We start from the raw sequence: 18,916 nt of genomic DNA on the forward strand, positions 1-18,916 counted from the left end.
AGAGCAGGGGCAGCTCTAAGAAGAGGCTGTTGCAGCTGGAACAGAAGAAAGTACAGGGAACAGAGGATAAAACTGCCTAGACATCAGGGATGTCAAATTATTGTTCGATCTGTACATGCAGCATTTGGGTGCTAGTTTGATAAAAATGTGTATGATTACGTTAAATCCTCCCTGAAGCCCTTCTGTTGACAATACTGGAACTGCTTGATAACAAAGGGGTTGTTTATCTTGCTAGTGCATAGTCTGGCAGTCTGCTTCATAGCATCTACCAGGAAAGGAATGCCTGTGACTAAAGAGCAAGGTTCATGCCAACTTGCACAGCATCTACAGTTACAGCCTTTCTGCTGTGCACAGACCAATAAAAGTCAATTTGCTCATTCCTCTGCCAGTTATGCTGCATCAGATGAAACATACAGGGAAGTTCATGCTTGAGATGAATCAGATAAAGACATAAAGAGGTTCAAGTGTGTGGGCATGGAATTAACTTTTACCTTCCTGAAAGCTAAACTGTAGTAATTTGAATGCAGCTACACAAATTCACTGAACTTCAAAAGTTCAAAGTGACATCAACCAAAACTTTGGGGATGAAATAAACCCATAGCAAGGACTGGTCTGAAGCAGCTATACCGCTCTCCCCAAAACTACCGTATTCAGAACCGTTGTGGGCTGCAGTTGGGGATACATTAGAAGCATCTCTGATAAGCAAGCATCCAGACCTAAGTGCATACAGCTTTTTCTCTTCCTGTCCCAGACCACTGCATAGTAAAGCCCTGTTTTGCTGCACAGCTGCAGCAATGCAGCAGAAATTTGGCAACATTTCACTGATAAAGGACAACTGCACAGTGATCAGCTTGCATCCTTAAGCCTGGGTACACCAAGGGAGAAAGGAGATACTGTTGCAACTGCGCTTCCTACTGGTACAGAAATATTTGCCTCTTTTGTTTGTTTGTTTGTTTTTAAAGACAGGTAACTGAACAGAGATTTTCAGCTCTTTGTGACTAGCCCTTTCCCAGCTTTCAGGGGCACACAACTATTGATCATTACATTTGTCTCCCAAAACCAACCTTTTTCCACATCACAACCACAGTCAGTAACATTTTGAGAGCCAAGTGGTACATTAGCTCACTGTGGATATTGTTTCAAGTTCCGCTTTTATTACAAGCAAGAAAAATTCCTGGCACATTGAGAATGATTCTTTCAGTAGCCACAGAATCGCCTTGCAAAGGTCCAGAACTGGCAGGTTCTGGCTTACAGACTTCACAGGTCAGAACCAAACTGCAAAACGACTTTGAAACCAACACACAGCACCAGAGGAATGCATACTGTGACCTTTTTTCAGAAAATACTAAATTTTAAAAATAAAATTAACAGTTAATCTAATAATCATTCAAGCATGGCCTGCTGAGCAGAAGTGCTGCAGGGCAACTTACTTTTGGTCAAGCATTAAAATAATTACAAGTAGGAATGGTATTTGCAACATGAGTTTTCATCTATTCAAGGCATTGGAGTAAGCGGACCACAACAGCCTTCATTTTGCAAGCAGTACACAAAAACCGATCCCAAGAAGGATCAGAAAACTGATTTGTGATCATGGCAGACATCACTTCATATAAGCACTTGTTTTGGAAGATGAACAGACTACAGTGCGATCTGGGCTCCACACATATTGGCAAACCCCACATAGAACAGCTCAGCTCTCTGAACTTGCTATAGAACATAAGGTTGGTGCAACAGTGCCAGATTTCTGTGAAGTGTTAATTCACAATCATGGTGAATATGAGAATTAAAAAACCCTGTAAATTTTCAGAGCCATAAGAGGGGAAAAAACCCACAGGGAAAAAAATAATATATACACTGCAAGGTGGTGGTAGGCTTATTCAAGTAGCACAATGATCTGGGAATCAGGAGGTCTGAATTTTAATCTCTTCTTTATAATGGAACTGGAATATTCAAGAGTCAATTACTATTAAAAGCCCAAGAAGAGAGATAAATGTCTAACACCTTCCACGCCCTTCACAGTTTGCATGCTTAAACATACAGCTGCCCAAGTCCTTCCCTGCTTAATATAACAGTGAAGCACAGACTATGGCAGAGAGTAAGAGGATTGGGACGAGAAGCAACGGAGACCTGGAGCCATTCCTTACCCCGAGGTACCGGCTGTCGTTGAAGAGCCGGGGTGGCAGGGGGTTCCCGCTTGCCGGCCGGCTGTCTTCAGGGACGTTCTCGCGCATCCATTTCCGATTCTCCTCATTGGCGGCGATATCCTTTTCCTCAAATTCAATTTTGTTGGCTTCCAAGAAACCTAACACATCTTGCTGCTGCTTTTTAATCTGTCACAAAAGAGGGAGGGGGGGGAGAGAAAGCAAACAAAATCAGCCAAACCATTTTTTCTGCTGCGGATTATGCAATTCCAGGGTTCAATGCAGAAACAAGAGGGTGCAAAACAGGTTGAAAATGGAAGTGGTAAGAAAATTCTTAGAATAAAAAAGCATCTTCTAAAGAGTCATATCTGAGCCTTGACTTGGCTCCTACATAATTCAACAGGCTGAAGTCTAAAGACACTGGCCCTATATACATGTGAGTGTTGTGAACCTTAAAGGTCTCCAACCAAAAGCAAAGGTGCAAGCAGTGCCCTCACAGAGGCTGTGTTGGCTGGGTTTTACAATTAACTCAGGGGAATGCTGTTTTTTCAGGTGCAGTGAAGTTTGCTGGAGGGACATTTGAGGTACAACCTGTTTCCTCCGTGCCCCTGGAAGCACAGGTTAAACCCACCCTTCTCAGAGTCCAGGTTTTTGTCCTCCTCGTGTAGGCTGTGCACCTCACTGCATGGACTTCCCAACAGAGATCTCATGAAGTCGTCATTAACAGTGAGATCCCAAAGCAATTTTTGCTCATGTTTCTTTGGACAAAAAGAAAACCTCTTCCGCCGTGTTCTGGGTTTCAGAGGCAGCAGGTATGGTCTCTGGAGAGCTGCGACCCTGCATCCCCCATCCTTGCTCAACTTAAGGAGAAGTCTCGTGGGGCTGACTGCACAGGCTGGATGAGATCCCACACCTGATGCAGCCTGTCCTCTGTGTACTTGCACAGCACCCAAGTGAAAAGCAGGATCCGTGCGGCAAAGATTGTGCTGGCTTTTTACAGGAAAGGTGGTTTTTATTACTGTCATATATGAATTATTGACTTCCTGATACAGAGATGTTCTGCTCATGCTCTGTTCTTCCTCTGCATGACTTTACCACCATAAAGGAAATTACAACCATGCGCATCCTGGCAAACAATAAAAAAATGGGATTTAATGGGAAATTTGTTCTCTTCAAAACACTCCCTTCACTACAAAACCAGTCCAAGGCCCAGCTCTAACCTAATTAGCTCAGTGCAACAAAAGCAGCGTTTCATACAGATGTTGCACTGCTTCTAATTCAGGTCAGCCACCCGCTTCCCCGAGCAGCCTCTCCATATACGGTGAAGGGAAAACAGGCAGCTCCGGCCCAGCAGCGCCGAGGTCAGGGCACAGCCAGCCGAGAGCCAAATACGGTGCCGGCACCCCCGGCACGCACAGCCCTGAACCCACGGGGCACGGAGCTGGACCGGGAGCTGGAGGCAGGGTGCGAGGTCTTGCGGTAGGAAAAGCGGTGCCTGGAAGGGTGGAGTTTGGGAGAGCAGAGAACGGTGTCTCCAAAGAGGAGACGGCCATGCCTTGGCAGTCTTTAAGCATCCGTCGACTCGTTCTTTAGCAGCTCCCTTTGGAGCCATCGCTGCTGGCTGCGTGACAATCCACGACAGGGAACCAGTCCAGGTTAAACTACATCTTGGGTGGGGTGGTTTGTTTTTAAAAGAAAATGGATAGATTGATCTCCTTCTGCATCCAGTCCAGTGTACTGCAAAGGGACCAACCTGGCTCTCCCGATGGAAGAAAAACGTGCTCCCAGCTTCAGCGGGGAAGCTGCCTGCCCCAGGGCTGCAAGAGCCAATGTAATTCCTCCTAACATGTCAGCAGAGGAGCTGCTGAACTCGATTAGCAAGTACTGTACCCTTAAACAGAATAATATTGCTGGGCATTAGCTGATTTTCATCATGGCTAAAAATAAATAAAAATGGACAAGTTAATACCACCCCAAGGAAATAATTCATGTTACAGGCTGTATAGAAAAACATTCCTCAACAGACTCGAATCCACCGGTAAGAGATTTCTTTGCTTGCCTTTAATAACAGGGGCCACAGCAGGAGGGAGCAGTCAGGGGAACTTTTTCTCCACAGTGCCATACAGCTCAGAAAAAAGCAAAAAAAAAAGCAAAAAAAAAAAAAAAAGCAAGCACTTCCTTCATGAACTATTCCATAGGACTAAAATAAGGGAAAGGTCTTTGTAATTGTAAACTCTTCTGCCAGTAGTCAGTATCTAAGGCAACATACTGACCTGGGAATAAATGGAAATTTTTTTTTCCCTGAAGAGCTTACGTTTTAATTAACCATTTCCCACCACTAGTAAATTACAGATCCAGCTAGTTTTCATTAGTCACAGGTCCTTAACTTGTCCAATATCTGCTGCTGAGTGAGAACACACCTTAAGATGCCCCAGAATTTTTAAGAAAAAGAAGAAAACCAAGTTTTTACCCAATCTATTAGACTATACACTCTGCCATGTAAAACAAGAGCTCCTAGTTTGACAGTAATTAGCATTTTGATGTCCTGAGAACTCTCTTTATTTTTTAAATAATTTTTACTATTAGATTGCCTCCTAGCCATACACACATCCTCACATTCCTCACAGCATCTCAGATCAGTCTCACAGTGCAACCCCTTCACAGGCAGACTCTGTATATCCAGTCCTTTCATGCAGCACCCAGTCTGACAGGGCTGGACTATCTCAGCCATTAAGATGCTTCTTCAACATGAAGAAAACGCCTCCGGCTACCCTATGTTGCCATTATTTTATAGTGATGAACTTAAATAGAGTTTTCCTCTTAGACATATGTATGCAAAACACCTCACTGTACACTGCCACGTCACCTGTTTTGCTCTATTTTCGCTCATTCTTCCAGCTTACTGGAGCAAGGACAGTCTCTGCGTTGTTTTTTCAGCTACAGGTAGCACAACCGGATCCCAAGTTCTCAATCACAGCTCTGAAGGGCTATCACAGCAGGCAACCCTCTCTGCTTCTTTATGAAGAACTAGCAAAGCTGGAAATTTATTTATTCTGCTAGAAAAGGCACCATGTGAAAGGCAAGCACGGCAGTTTGGTCTCTGCGCTGCTCTCAGTCTGTCTGTGGTCAAAGGAGGTAATTCTCTAAAGAACTGTAAAGAAAAGCAAGGAGCTGGTGTTGATGCATGAGTAATATTAGTTTGAAACCCTAGTTTTCTGGCCAAAGAAAAAAAACAAGTTGGAAGATTAAGAGGCAATGTCTTCCTCCCAGCTCCTCAACAAGTCTTCTGACCATGGTGAAAAGCACTTACACAAGAGCATTAAAAGCTCCAGAGAAACATGGCACCAACCACTGTGGAGAACAGACACCGAGCTGCCAGATAGTATAATTTTATGGGATTTTATTTAGAAAACTTCTATTAATCTCAGGCACTGGAATACCACTGGGAGGGAAGTGCCTAAAATAGAGCAAGAGCCGCCTGCTGCTGCTTCAGGGTATTTTGTCTTACTCAAAAGGGCACACGCTCTCCTCAGGACAAGAGCCTAGAAGATGGTTCCTGCTGTCCATGTTTGGGAAGGAGCAAGGAGCCTTTCTTCAGGATGCGCCTGTCAACATGCAGCGCTCGCTTCCCAAAAAAACCTCTCCCAGTTGCCTAACCAGGCATGGACACCAGCCAGCGCCTTTCCAGATACTGCACCTCATCCTACGCAAACAACTGTCATGTCTAAAGCTATTTTGGCCTGTTAGCTGCAGCTAACTGCAGTTTGCAAACACAAAAATCCTTGTTTATACTGAGTGCTCCTGACACATTTTGCAGGGCAGAGAGCACCAGCGGAGAGCCGGGAATGTGCCTACAGCCAGCGCAGGAGCTGGGGAGCCAAGAGTAACACTGCTAGGGCAGGGTCCTGAGGCTGAGGAACCAGCACCGGAGAGGCAGAAGGACTCATGGATAGACACAAAAGCACAAGAACGACAGAGAAATCGCGGACAGGGATGGGGAGACAACTGCAAGGAAGGAAAGAGGCTGCAGGCAGGAGCAGATGGGAATGAGCAAAATGGATGGAGACAGGGGGAAAATCCCAGGGGTGGAGGTGGCATGGAGACAGAGGGATGGAAGGAGAAGGGTTGGGGTGGGGAGCAGCAGAAGGCAGTACTGCCGAGAGGATGGGCCACATCCTGCTGGAGCTCACTGCTGCCCTGCTTGGGGAAATAATGTCCCTGCAAAAGCCAGTTTTGTCCAAAGATGCCTTTACCCCCAATCCCCAGAAAAGCACACCTAGTTTCTCAGCCTGAACACACTGACTCATTCTTCTCAGGGCATTCTTGTGGTAAAAACATCTAAAATTACTCAGGTGAGTGGAAACATTATACTTTTTCCTGACCTTCCTAAGATAATCTTGAAAGGAAACATGTAACTAAATGAATCTATTTTCACTTAGTTTTGGCTTTCAATGTCTGTTCCAGAGACAGAAATAGCTTTATGGCAAGTTATTGGTGGTTAAGCAAAGTCTCACCACCAAGCTGTAATCTTCTGCATACAGAATCCACACAAGCAACAGTAGAAGATGATGCTTCCAACAGACTTTTTTAAGATATCCTTGTGTATCAAGATTCTCTTCCTTTCCAGTTACAAGCCAGTCATGAAATATTAAGCTTTCAACAGAGCATGTGCTGAGTAACATTATGAAAATCAGTAGTTTAGGATTATGAACAAATATTGTCCCTCACTTGAATACACATCAGAAGTTAAATTTACTGTTCTAAGATCTAACTTGCATCAGTGGATGACATCAGTAACGCAAGAGAAACCACGTCAAAGCTGCCAAGAGTAGAGACAGGTGACATTTTCCAACAAATCGCAATCCATCAAAAATGGAGCTTTAACCCCAAAGTGGGCAGAAAACTTTCCAGAAAATGCTGCAACATTTCAGACTCCGTATTTTTTTTCTCCTCCAAATCTTTACTCATTTGGGGAAAAAAAAAAAGACCGATAACAAACAGAAAAGAGGCAGGTGTGGTGCTACAGGACCTTGGCCCAGCGAGCAGGCAATACTCCATCCCCAGCACTGGTCAGGACTGTAAACTGGCTGTCCAACAGCCAGCCTCTCTTAGCACTACCCTGCTGCAAGGAAACAGTTGTTTTAAATGCTTTATTGAAATGAACTTCAAAGAAGTTTCTATCTTATTTGGTATACACAGGCATACACATACAACAGAATAGCCTAGTTTGCACTGCTGGCAGAGGGGGTTTTTAAGTCTTGTTATTTTTTCAGTGTATAAATAAATTCCTTATTGGACAATAGACATGTTTTGGAAATCTATTTATGGACCACTGGAACCCGAAGTAAGTTTACAGTTTGAGCACTGCTGTTTTGATCACACAACAAACTTCCCTGTGATGATAACAAGGTGGCAGCTCTGCCATCCTAGCACTCGGCATGGGCCGTTCCTCAGCATTTCTGTGGGTTCTGTGTCTGGGAAAACTCACAGATTTCCCCACTCCGCCCCCCAAAGATGCAATTAAATGTCTCATACATTGTTGTGAGGATTTAGAAGAACTTTAAAGAGATTTCTTATGAACTTCCCAGTTCATATCATCACTTGCTGCATCCAGCTCCTGCTGAACACGTGGCCTGAGCTGCCTGTCCCACCTTCACAGCCAAGAGCCAGCACCAGGACAGCAGAGAAGCAACACCTTACAGCGGATCTAGATCTCGCACACTTCTCAATTTAGTTTAAAGACAAAACCAGCTTTAAAAGGGTTTTTTACCATTTCCAGTTCCAGCCTTCTGGGTTCTAGATAAGGAAAAGCAACTGTATCTTTAAAGCGGTTGTACTTTAAGCCACTGACGGTTTTAAACAAGCTGTTTCATCATTAGAGGGGCAATTCTTTAAATCACAGGGGCTATCTGCTTTGTGCAGAAAGGTGAAAAAGTTCAAATCCCCAGATGATGCTATTGTTTGTAGCCACACTTGTAACCATCAGTTCTTCAAATGGTTCAGTACCTTTTGAAGATTGATAAGCTCAAATTTAAACAGCTAACGGGAAAAATGCAGCTAAGAAATCTTCAGCAAACTCTGGTGGCAGCCAGCAGCACCATCCTTTCACTCACTGCAGCCGAGGTAAAAACACCCAGAAAGTGGTTTTCTTCGGAGGGAGCAGGGCAACACGAGGAATGCTGTGCTGCTGCCAAGACAAATTAACTTGCCACAGGGTGTCCCGCAGGCTGAGCTGCACACTGTGACTTTAGGGCTTGACCACCTCTGCTGCTGTGGCTGGCTAACACTATAGCAATTCACAGCCACTTTTTAGAATTAAAAAAAAGCTGGCCTTTTTTTTTTTAATATTTCTCATCTAATCTCTAAAATGATAATGCCTTCCTCATGTGAGCTGCTAATGCAGAAGCTAATACTTGCAAATTAGCTGCAAAACACTTATAATTTCGCCTCCCAGTACAACATAATTTGTAGGAGTTAAACAGCATGGCAGCTCAGCTATGTATTTAAATGTCATGGATTCCTGATGGCCCCCTGATGGCCCCCCTAAGCTTATTCTCTGCCCCCAGGACACTATAGCAGGACTCCCTTCAGACTCAAAACACCTCTGAGCAGGCTTGATCCTGGCCTCTGTTACTGTAATATTCAAGGAGCCATTTTTTTGTCTAAAGTGGTTTTGTTGTTTTTATGAACAAGCCAGATTTCCCCCCACCCTCCATATTAGCTTAAAATTCAGAGGCGCCAGTTCTGGTGGTGCTGGTGGCCACTATCCACTGGAAATGGTGGTCAAAGAGTGAGAAGCTTGTAGGCACCTACAACAATGACCTTCTTGATCAGAGCTTTGCAGGCTGTCTCAGGTGTCTCCCAGTGATTCGTGTCTCACTCTTTCTTCTCTCTGCCTGGTAGAACATCTACCTATTTTTAGGTCTGGGCAATTATCATTACAGAACTCAAACCACTTCTTTGTTCTGGCTATTTTAAGCCAAGCATTACACATAGTAATGTCATCATTCTCTCTTTCAATGCTTGGTTTCTGGTCTGTAAGGAATGAGATTGAGGACAAACACAGCAAAACCACCATGAACTTATGTGACCTAAATCAAACACAGGAGGCTAGAAAAGCTTTCTTCTTTTTTTTTTTTTTTTTTTTTTTTTTTTTTTTTTTTTTTTTTTTTTTCCCCCAGAAATTAGGCAGCGTCCAGATGGGCTCCATATGTACTTACTCTCTCCCTCCAGGGCCCTTTGGGAAAGCCCATGGCATATCAACATGTATCCTGCTCAGCTGCTACAGCAGCCCTATCCTGATGTGGTTTACCCCCAACAACTTAAAGGTTGTTTATTTGGACATGGTTCTCGCCACCGGGCACCCACCAACCCTGGGCCACATTAGCACCATGTGCCAGCCTGAGACGTAGGACAGGAGGGAATGGGCTCCAGCTCGCCACGAGAGCGGCAACCCGATTCCCATTTCTCACGTATGGTTCTGGAAGACGCTTTTTAAAAGCAGGAAAAAGTCCTGGGGTGAAAGGGCGCAAAAGGACCACCACTCAAGAGCAAGGTTGGGGGAAAAATCCAGGCTTCTGAAAGGTTTTCGAAATCTAACTTGGAGGTTGCATCATGTCTGGAAGCACATGGTCTGGCTGCAGTGGGGCTTTATCCAGGCATAAGGTACCACACCACAGATAGATTTTGCAGCACAAGCCAAAAATACAGCTAGAACAAAGGACAGAGTCTGTACTTCCCAAAACAAGACCACAACTTGCTCCAGAAACCGTAGGCAGTTACATAAATGGAAAAGCTGATTCGTGAGAACAAAAATAAAAGCTTCTCTTATGGATTATAATGCCATTATAAGTGCACTCATTCAGTAATGCAAGGCCTAAAAATTTTTTAAATCCCACACCAAGAAAACCGAAGACAAAAGACCCTAGTGCATTCAACAAGTTTTTTTTTGTACCAGAAGAACTAAACACGAAAGTTAATGTCACCTCCCTGTACTAAAGTCCTGGGGATCCGGATTCTCAACGGAGCCCAAGGCCCTTACGGACCCAGCTCCCGCTCACTTGTATTTACTCTTTGACACAGACTGCAAAGAGAATAAAATCCTCCAGTGGGAGTTTGGCTTTTAGTCCCTTTAGCCTGCTTTGGAAAGTTCAGCCAGTAACACAGGCCTGGCTCCTCTGTTAGGTACAGCCCAGTCAAGCAGCCTGCTGAGCAGGTTCCTAATTGCTCTGTCGCTAACTTGCTATTGAAGTTCAAGGAATTAGTCAAGAAAAAATAAAAACCCTTTTCTCTATTGCTCCAAAGGAAAGAATAAAGTAATATAATCATCATTTGGAAGATACTAATTTAGAAAACTAATCTCAGTCTTATTCTGTTCAGAAGCACAGGAGAACACTAAATACAGGATCTCATGTATTCACTTATGCTGTGAAATAGCATCAAGAGTTGAAGAAACCCACGCACGCTCGCTGTTTCCGAAAGGCTGCTGAGCTGCCTGCTCATCTTGGTCAGTGCTCAGCACCCAGCCGGATGGTGCCTTTGCACTATATATGTGCGTATATGCACTGTGCACGCGTGTATATGCCTGAACGGTGGGACGGCACACACTGTGTATGCTCAAGGCAAGGACTTTTGAACCTTGTAAACTATGATACGCATTTAGGAAAGGTAATGGGGTAAATACAGCTACTGCCTGGTTTCCATCACCACTGGATGCACATAGGACAGTGTTACTTCCCACCCCGGGGAGATCCAGGTGAGGACTAAGTGTCACACCACTTCAGGTGGAGGTGTAAATGCAGTGCTGTGAACAGCATGCAACACGAGTGCAACAGTCATGGAAAGCAACTGCTCAGAAATAGGTTCCAAAGGCTCTTTACAGCTATACTACATGGTGATTTGGGGTATTTGTCACTTGGTACCTACTAAAGTAGACATCTGCTAGCAAAACTCGAGGCTGGAGTACATTAAGAAAGCCCTTAATCATGTTGTGGGCATAATCACACAAGCAGTTGACAGAACGAAATCTATAAGAAGTTCACCTCTGTTAGTGCTGCATGATATGAACAGTCAAAAATATTCGGACTCAAATGGTTATGGCTTCTTTCATTTAAATGTACACAGGATTCCAGTTTAATGTTGCAGCAGGATTTTTGAATGTCGCTAGTTTCATGTCAGACATGCAATACAGCCAATTCTACTGAAGCTCTATTACAGTCAAATTCTAATAAGATACTAAAAGGCCATAAATAGGTCAGAACTGACTTGTTTGTCTGTTTAGCTACTTTCCTCCAGCAGTGGCCAAAAGCAGATTCCTTTACCCATTAGTCAAGTATGAGGACAAGTAACATTTCCTTATTTATATCTTCTCAGCTTCTGGCAAACAGCAGTAGCAGCACTGCCTAATGAAGCCTTGATTACTTTTTAATGTGTTTTAAGTTTACTTTCTAGAAAGGCACCTTAAGGATCAATGTATTAACATAACTTAAGCAAAATTCTGGTCTTAACAAATACCCAAGCACTAGGGGACTGGGCGGGTGGGTGAATCCATTCATCCTGCAATACCTGCTTGTCAAAGGACTATTAAGGTGCTACTGGGTTTCTAACATGCAGAAGACCTTATAATCAGCAACACCTGAAGACAATGTATAAAAGTACCATTTAATAAACTTCAGATTTTGTTCCAGTACACGAAAATGGTTCTCTGTCAGCTGAAAACACACCTCTTTTCCTACTGAAGCCACCAAATTCAGAGGCAAATCTTTCTCTCTTTTGGCTGCAAGGAAAAGGAGGGTGACATTGTGCATTCTCCTTTAACTCTCCTCCTTACTGGCTGCTCCCCAATATTTTTTTTCTAGTCACTCATTTAGTATTTCCTGGCATGCCAAGGCTCACGTACCACATCAGCAGCATCCTCATTGTTTTGCCCAAGAGTCCCGCTCAGCCACAAGCCTACTAGCCAGTTGCGCAAAACTTACAGGAGTGTTCTGGATGGCTGTGCACATCATATGCAACATGCCTTTAGTCAGGATATCTGTGTCCTCACCAAAAAAAAAAAAGAAACATCCCTCTATGGTCTGTTTTAGATGCTTCTATTAATTCTGTAAAGTGCTTAGAAAGAGTCACTATTACCAAATCAAAGTTATGCAGAAGTCAGGGTGCCAACACTCTTCTCCATAGTAGTCATGGCCTGTTAAAAGACTAGAAGCACTGAAGTAATACAAAACATTATTTCAAGGTTTTATCACAAATATGGATTAATTCATTGTGCTACAATAAACATGCATGTCTCTCGTGTTTTGCTTTTCTTAAGGACAGGTTTTCCCTAGTTACCTGTGGCACTTCAGCTTAATTGTTGTGGGAAAAAGAATCACTATACATTACATGACTCGAAAGCGATCTATCTCTAAATCTGAGGGAAAAAACCAGGGATCTCTGTGTAGTCCACATCATGGTTCTTGGTAACCTGGATTTACTAAACCCTGCGCGCCACTACTTTTCAATCAGCAGGTAAGTGGCATTCCTACAGAAATCTTTCCATCTGACCAATGACTGATACTAGTGACTGAAGTGCAACAACTAAAAAACCTTGGCTGCACCGTATGTCTGAACAACTCCCACGCCCCACCATGCGATTCAGACAAAGATGTATATACAACATGAAGAGTTACCATATATTATCTGGATTTTTAAACTGGCATGCCAATACCCCTGAGCACATTACTGCACTGGCTGATGTACAGTGCCTGAGGGGACCATCAGTCACCTCTCCAAAAGCAGATCCCTCCATACATCAAGAGATTAGCTTTTTGCTTTTTGTTTGTTTGGATCCCCCCTGTTGCTTTTTTTTAAGTTGTGTGAAAGGTGACAGCAATGCCCAACTGGATTTCAAAACCAAACAATCCCACAAAGCCAAAACTTCAATTTTCAGGGATTTTAATGCAAGATTTTAACATTTAAAATATCTTTCCATCATCAGCCAAAAAATAGAGATATTTACTCATGGGATGGCAGGAAGCAGTTTTACATTCTGTATTTCTGTGCACATAAAACACCAGATCCCCAGCAGCTGGGCAAGGGAGGAGTTAAAGTCACAAGAAGGGGCTGGCAGCACCAGAGCTGTTGCTAGAAGAGGCACCAAACCTCCCTTTGTGCATGCTTTTTGTAGACAACCTAACAGCCTGAGCACAGAAGAACAGGGAATGCAAATGAAGCTTCCAACTGCTGAACACTGGGTGAGGCGTTTCAGACCTGGAGAGGTGTCAGACTTACACTTATCCTCTCTCAAAAGGAAGGATCTGTGCTTGATTTAAAAACAGCAGGGATGCCTGACTACTGCTTAACTCTCTGCTCATGCTGGTCTTCAGGCCCCTGCGGCCCTGGGAGGAGTGACAGCAACACGATTCTCCCCTCCCTTCATGTGATTTCTGCAAACAGCTCCACCAGGAACCCTGTTTGATTAAGGATGAACTTTGCACGTGAAGCAGCCTGGTGCCTCTGAGCATTGGCTGGCAGCAGCTTGAAAGTCAGATGCCCAGACCCCTCAAGCATCAAAATCCTGCCCATCATCTGTCCAGGTTGCTCCCAGACCTCACCTCTGCTAGTGCTGGGTCCAGGGATGGTTATCCAGGAGGGACCGTCGGGGAAGCAGGGCTCATTGCTGGGACCATATATACTCAACCTGCATAAATCAGGGTTACGGAAAGCGAGCTTCTCCTTGAACTCCGAAGGCTTGTCTCTGAGCGTGTATTCACCCGTTCTTGCACCAGCATATGCCTTGGCGTAGCTATGTGGAGGTCTGAGCCAGAGGCACTCTTCCCGTCGCACAGCAGTATTGTTTTGGGGGGCCTCAACTCAGCTTACTGTGCTGACATGTGGATACTTGTGCCATCACAAGGAAAGGCACAGGGCAGGGAAGGAAACGAGCCAGGAGATGCAGGACTCCCTCTCCCAGCAGCAATACCGACTGAAAGCATATATCAAACCGTGGCCTCGGGCCATTCCTGTCTCAGGCCTTTGCTTCGTCCAGCAACAGGAAGGATTTGCAAATGCAAATATTCACGTATTAGTTTTTTTTCTAGTTTCTTTTGTGACTAGACTACTGAAGTTAGCCAAAATAAATGTATCTTGCAAAATCAAGCTTCCAGACCTAAGCCTCCCCTTATCCTGCTTTAGATGAGAATGTAAAGAAACACTGATGTATTGCAAAGCCATAGCTTTAACCATGTGCACTGACACCGTCCACAAACCATCGCAGCACCCAGAATTGTTATAATCAAAAGGAAAACACCACCATTACAATACAAAATAAATTGACCCTTGGCAATTTTCTGAGTCAATTTTGTGGCATTTGACTTTCATAAGCCTGAAAACTGCTCGTCTGGTCCAAAACCAACAGAGAGACAGCTTCCTACTGCGGGAATACAGGCTCCATTATCTCGGTTATCCGTTAACAAAGCATAAGCAGCAGCAGAATATGAACTCCTCATTTATTACGCACAGTTGTTTCCTGCAGCAGACTTGGAGCTTGGCAGGCTGTATTTCCCTGGACATCTAACATGCGCCTCGTCACAGCACCCAAACTCTGAGCAAGGTTAAATAAAACCAAACAGATCTGCTCCTCCCAAAACCCAGTATAAAACTAACATAATTCCTGAACATCACAAACATGAGAGCAGCAGGAAAAGCAGACAAAGGAACCAAAGGCACATTGCATTGTCCTGAAGCGAACACCAGGCTTCCAAGACTACCAGGGAGAAGGAAGGTCAAACCCCAGTGCCTGCTTAACAAAAACTGCCCCAGGGTCTGGAACGAATTCATGATGTATCAGCCAGAACATCTCCAGCAACTCTTACTTATCTGAGCAAGGTTTAAGGTTAGCAGGAAAGCAGAAATCTAACGACAAACCTGTTGTCACAGCTCTGAATTTTCCCTCATTAATCATTACTGACGTTCGCAGAGTTCGCAGAGTTAGTTGTCTGGCACAACTCAGGCAGAAGAGCAGAGAACTGCAAGCTTCAAGAAACCTTGTGTAATGTTCCTATTTGTACACCAGCAAAGCTGTTCAGGTTAGTGCCTGTGCCTGGTCCATCCGCACAGGGAGATGTCATCCCACCACTGCCAGACCTGGGAGCAGCCCCACAGTCACCCGCTGCCCACCCATCAGCCAGCACACGGGCTCTCTGTCACCACTTCATGTCCCCTTTTCCAGGCAGTGACAGCTGGGTTGGCCATGATGGAAGGTGAAGTTGTTTGTGCTCGTGCCCTCCTTCAGCCCTGGGATGCACAACAGGCAACTCAGAGAGGACCTGAGCAGAGGGCAGCCTCCAGCAACAGCCTCTTCTGCTGGCACCACTGTTCAGTATATTGCTGGTGTCTCTACAGCCTCAGCATCAGGCTGTACTCTCTTATCTGAGGCACGGAACAGTCTCAGGAAACGGAAACTTCTGCTATGTGGAAGAAAAAAAAAGTTCTTCAGTCTAAACTACCTCTGTCATAGACTCCTTGAACAATTTTGAATGCACCCTTTGCCTCTCAAAGCTTCCTTTCCTAAACTGTTAGTCAGCAGGAATAATTATTTTTTCAAATCACTGCTTATTTACTTTGTTATTTGGGTTAAGGATCATTTCTGGTTGTTTCTACAAACAGTACCAAATACACTGCAGCCCAGACTCATAGACAGGCTTTATGCACTGACTATAACACAATTTAACACACAGCATTTATCTCCAGCAAGATAATCAGGCTTGGTATCACATGAGATGCAGAAAACTCTCTGGAACATGACATATTCCTAGATATTCAAAAGTTCTCAATGTGGCCAAGAAAAAAAAGGGAAAAAGGCACTGAGGGTGCCACTGAAAACCTGACTACTTGCTCTAGAAGCTTTAAAAAGGGCTTTAGTCTTGAAAGTCTGGACCTCACCACCATTGTCAGGTTCCGAGTCCGTTTTTTTCAGCCTGTCTCTCTCTGAAAGCCAGAAGAATTATTCCTTCTTTATCTTCATTTTCATAGAGGGCTCCAGGACAGGTCTTAGTAGTCCATGAAATGCTGGCAGCAACTACACCCTATGAAAAGTGATGGCTGCCATGTAACGTCAGTTAAAACGAAACAGGTCCCACCTCGTTCCACCCTAAACTCCAGTCTCCACTGTCTGCACAGCACCTGGCCAATATTTACTGGGGAACCAGCCTGAAAAGATAGCCTTAGATCAACACACACCACAGAGTGCTATACTTTGGGGGGTTTATTGAAACAGCTGCTAATGTAATTATTTTTCAGAATCTGTGGATTTATGCTGGCGATGAGGAGCCCTGCATGGCAAAGAGAGTAGAGAGGAAAAATATTTTTTGTTTTGTTTGTCTGATGGGAGCTGAACTCTGGTTAGGTAAGGAGTTAAAAGCACAGACAAGTGTTCGTGAGGCTACTGTGGTTTACAATAAAAAGAAGGTTTATTTCCTGTATGGTTTAGCACACAGAGAGACTAAATTAACTGACAAGACTAAAAGTTTACAGCATTAATTGCTGTTTCACTGCCTTTATACTGTCAGGCATTTATTATCTTTAAAAAACCCACTACTTTAAGAAGAATATAATATGACCTCAGGGATCCTACGCTAAATCCAGGTGCTTCTGATCTGTATTACTTTCTGTCTTCGAAGAAATCATATACCAGATATTATTCAGCAAAAGAGTCTTTTTGATGACTGCTATTCTAAAACTAAACCAAAGAAATTTTCAAGAGAACAAAGCTTTTTTTCCTGAACTAAAATACCTAAATATCATAATACAAATGAAAAGGGGATTAAGAGAAAAGCTATGGATTAAATACAAATTTTCCTCCACTTTCCAGAAAGAGTCAGGCTGTATTGGGATAGAACAGTGCGTCAGTACAGGCACACCAAAACATCCCAGAGATGAAAGATTTAGCAGACAAGTCTGTATAGGCACCAGTTTTCTGACCAGTTACTTTGCCTGGGTAACATTTCAAGTGTACATCATCCTGGGGGCCCCAGATCCCCTCTTTATTTTAGTGCAGACTCGCACAAAAATTGTAAATTCAGAAACTGAGAGAAGGAGATAAATAGAAACCTCACAAGAATTGGCCACATTGCAGTTTCTAATGCTTTTGGTAGCTGAAGCAATACAGGAGTTGGCCAACTTCTGCTTGCAGTAGCCAGGAAGGCCAACGCCTGGGGGTTTGCTCTCAAGAGGACTTCTTGGGAGACATCCTGAAGTCACTCTTTGCAGGAATTAAAAAAAATGAGCATTTGCTAACACAGTAAGGTCCTTTCCATCAACAAGCTATACTTACTGTATTACTGCAACCTGAAGGGAAGTGCCACCTTCCACCCAAGACCAAAAGCACTAATCTGGATGCTGCCCACGCCTGCCACTGACAGAGCCATGACCCAGAGGCCACTTTGCAACCCCCATTGTCTTTTCTAAGTTTCTAAGATCACTTTTGTCACCATGGTATCTGCCTTTTTTTTTTTTTAAACCACAAGCTTCCTTCTGCCTCCGTGCAAGTTAGCATCTGCATACCACCATCAGAAACTAAGACAAATACGCACTGCATTTCATTTTTTAAAATATTAAGTCCCCCAGCTGTTTATGTGCTGTAGGATGGAGTTCTCCAGGCCTGGGCGAGCAGCCAAAATAGCTTCATTCCCCTGATGTTCTTCAGTCTCAGCCTAATGCTTGACGGCTGGCAGCATGAGGTGATGGCTATCCAAACGCCTTCCAAGCTGCTAATTTTGGTCCCAAATCACTACATGGAAAACATTGCTGTCTGTCCAGCTGCTCCTCAGTTTATACAGGTGTAAATTCCTGGAAGGAACATTCCCTGAGATAGCTTTATGGACCTACTTTGATTTTTTCACAGCACGCACAACTCAAACCTTGGTCCTCTGCGGGTGAAACGGAGGCTCTCACAGCTACCTCCCAGTACATTTTAATGTGATGAAAGGAAGCAGAAATTTAAAGAAAGACTGCTCAAGTACGAAGGTTTCATGGACTTAGCCACCAGAACCATGGGACTTGCTTATCTGCATTACAGGGTGGAAAGGAATTTCCAGTTCTTAATCAGGATTATCAGGTCACTAACAAGTAAGTTTGCAAACCTGCCCCTTTTTATCTTTTTATTTCTACTCGCACACATTGTATTTCCTCCCTAGGGGGAAAAAAAAAATATAAATTTACACCTATTGTCCATAAATCAGCTTCACTTGAACTTCATTTCTATCCATGTCCAGTGAGAATGTTTTGGGATATATTTTTAATTCATTCATGTAGCTACTCTGCTCTTCTTCCGTTCTGCCAGTTGCTCTGCAGCTGCTGCTCTGCCCGAGTACATTTGCAACATGTGCACAGGAATGATCTTGGGTAAGCGGCATTAAGTATTTCCTAAGGAGTAAAATCTCATCCTGCTGTAGTCCATGGCAAAACTCCCAGTGACATTAGCACAGCCAAAGGTTGATCCCATGAGGTGAATACAGATGTGCTGTTTAAACCTGCCTGGAAACCACTACTCTCATAAAAATGTGGGTTTATGTGAAAACTATTATTATTTCCCCAGAGGCTGCCTATCTTCTGTTTACATTGGGCTTTGCCAGTTTATTTTGACCTATGCCTAAGGCAGGAGAGGTTTCTGATACACTTACCTTATTACCTAGGTCTAAACATGATGTACATCAGCATCTGCTGTTCGTGCTGCAAAATCATGTTGGGTTTGGAATCACCTGCTGTCCGTATCACCAAATGCTTATGGTTCTCAT

The 18,916-nt window shown here is 43.9% G+C and overlaps 1 protein-coding gene across 1 annotated transcript in view; it reads right to left on the minus strand.

The window, feature by feature from the left end:
- Positions 1-18,916, minus strand: part of SH3BGRL (SH3 domain binding glutamate rich protein like) — a 36,625-nt gene that overhangs the window by 8,277 nt on the left and 9,432 nt on the right. Inside the window, exon 2 of the mRNA XM_075054581.1 lies at positions 2,145-2,330. Coding sequence (XP_074910682.1) covers positions 2,145-2,330 — 186 coding nt within the window. The remainder of the gene's footprint in view (positions 1-2,144; positions 2,331-18,916) is intronic.

Source organism: Buteo buteo, chromosome 22, assembly GCF_964188355.1.
Source record: "Buteo buteo chromosome 22, bButBut1.hap1.1, whole genome shotgun sequence".
NCBI lineage: Eukaryota > Metazoa > Chordata > Aves > Accipitriformes > Accipitridae > Buteo > Buteo buteo.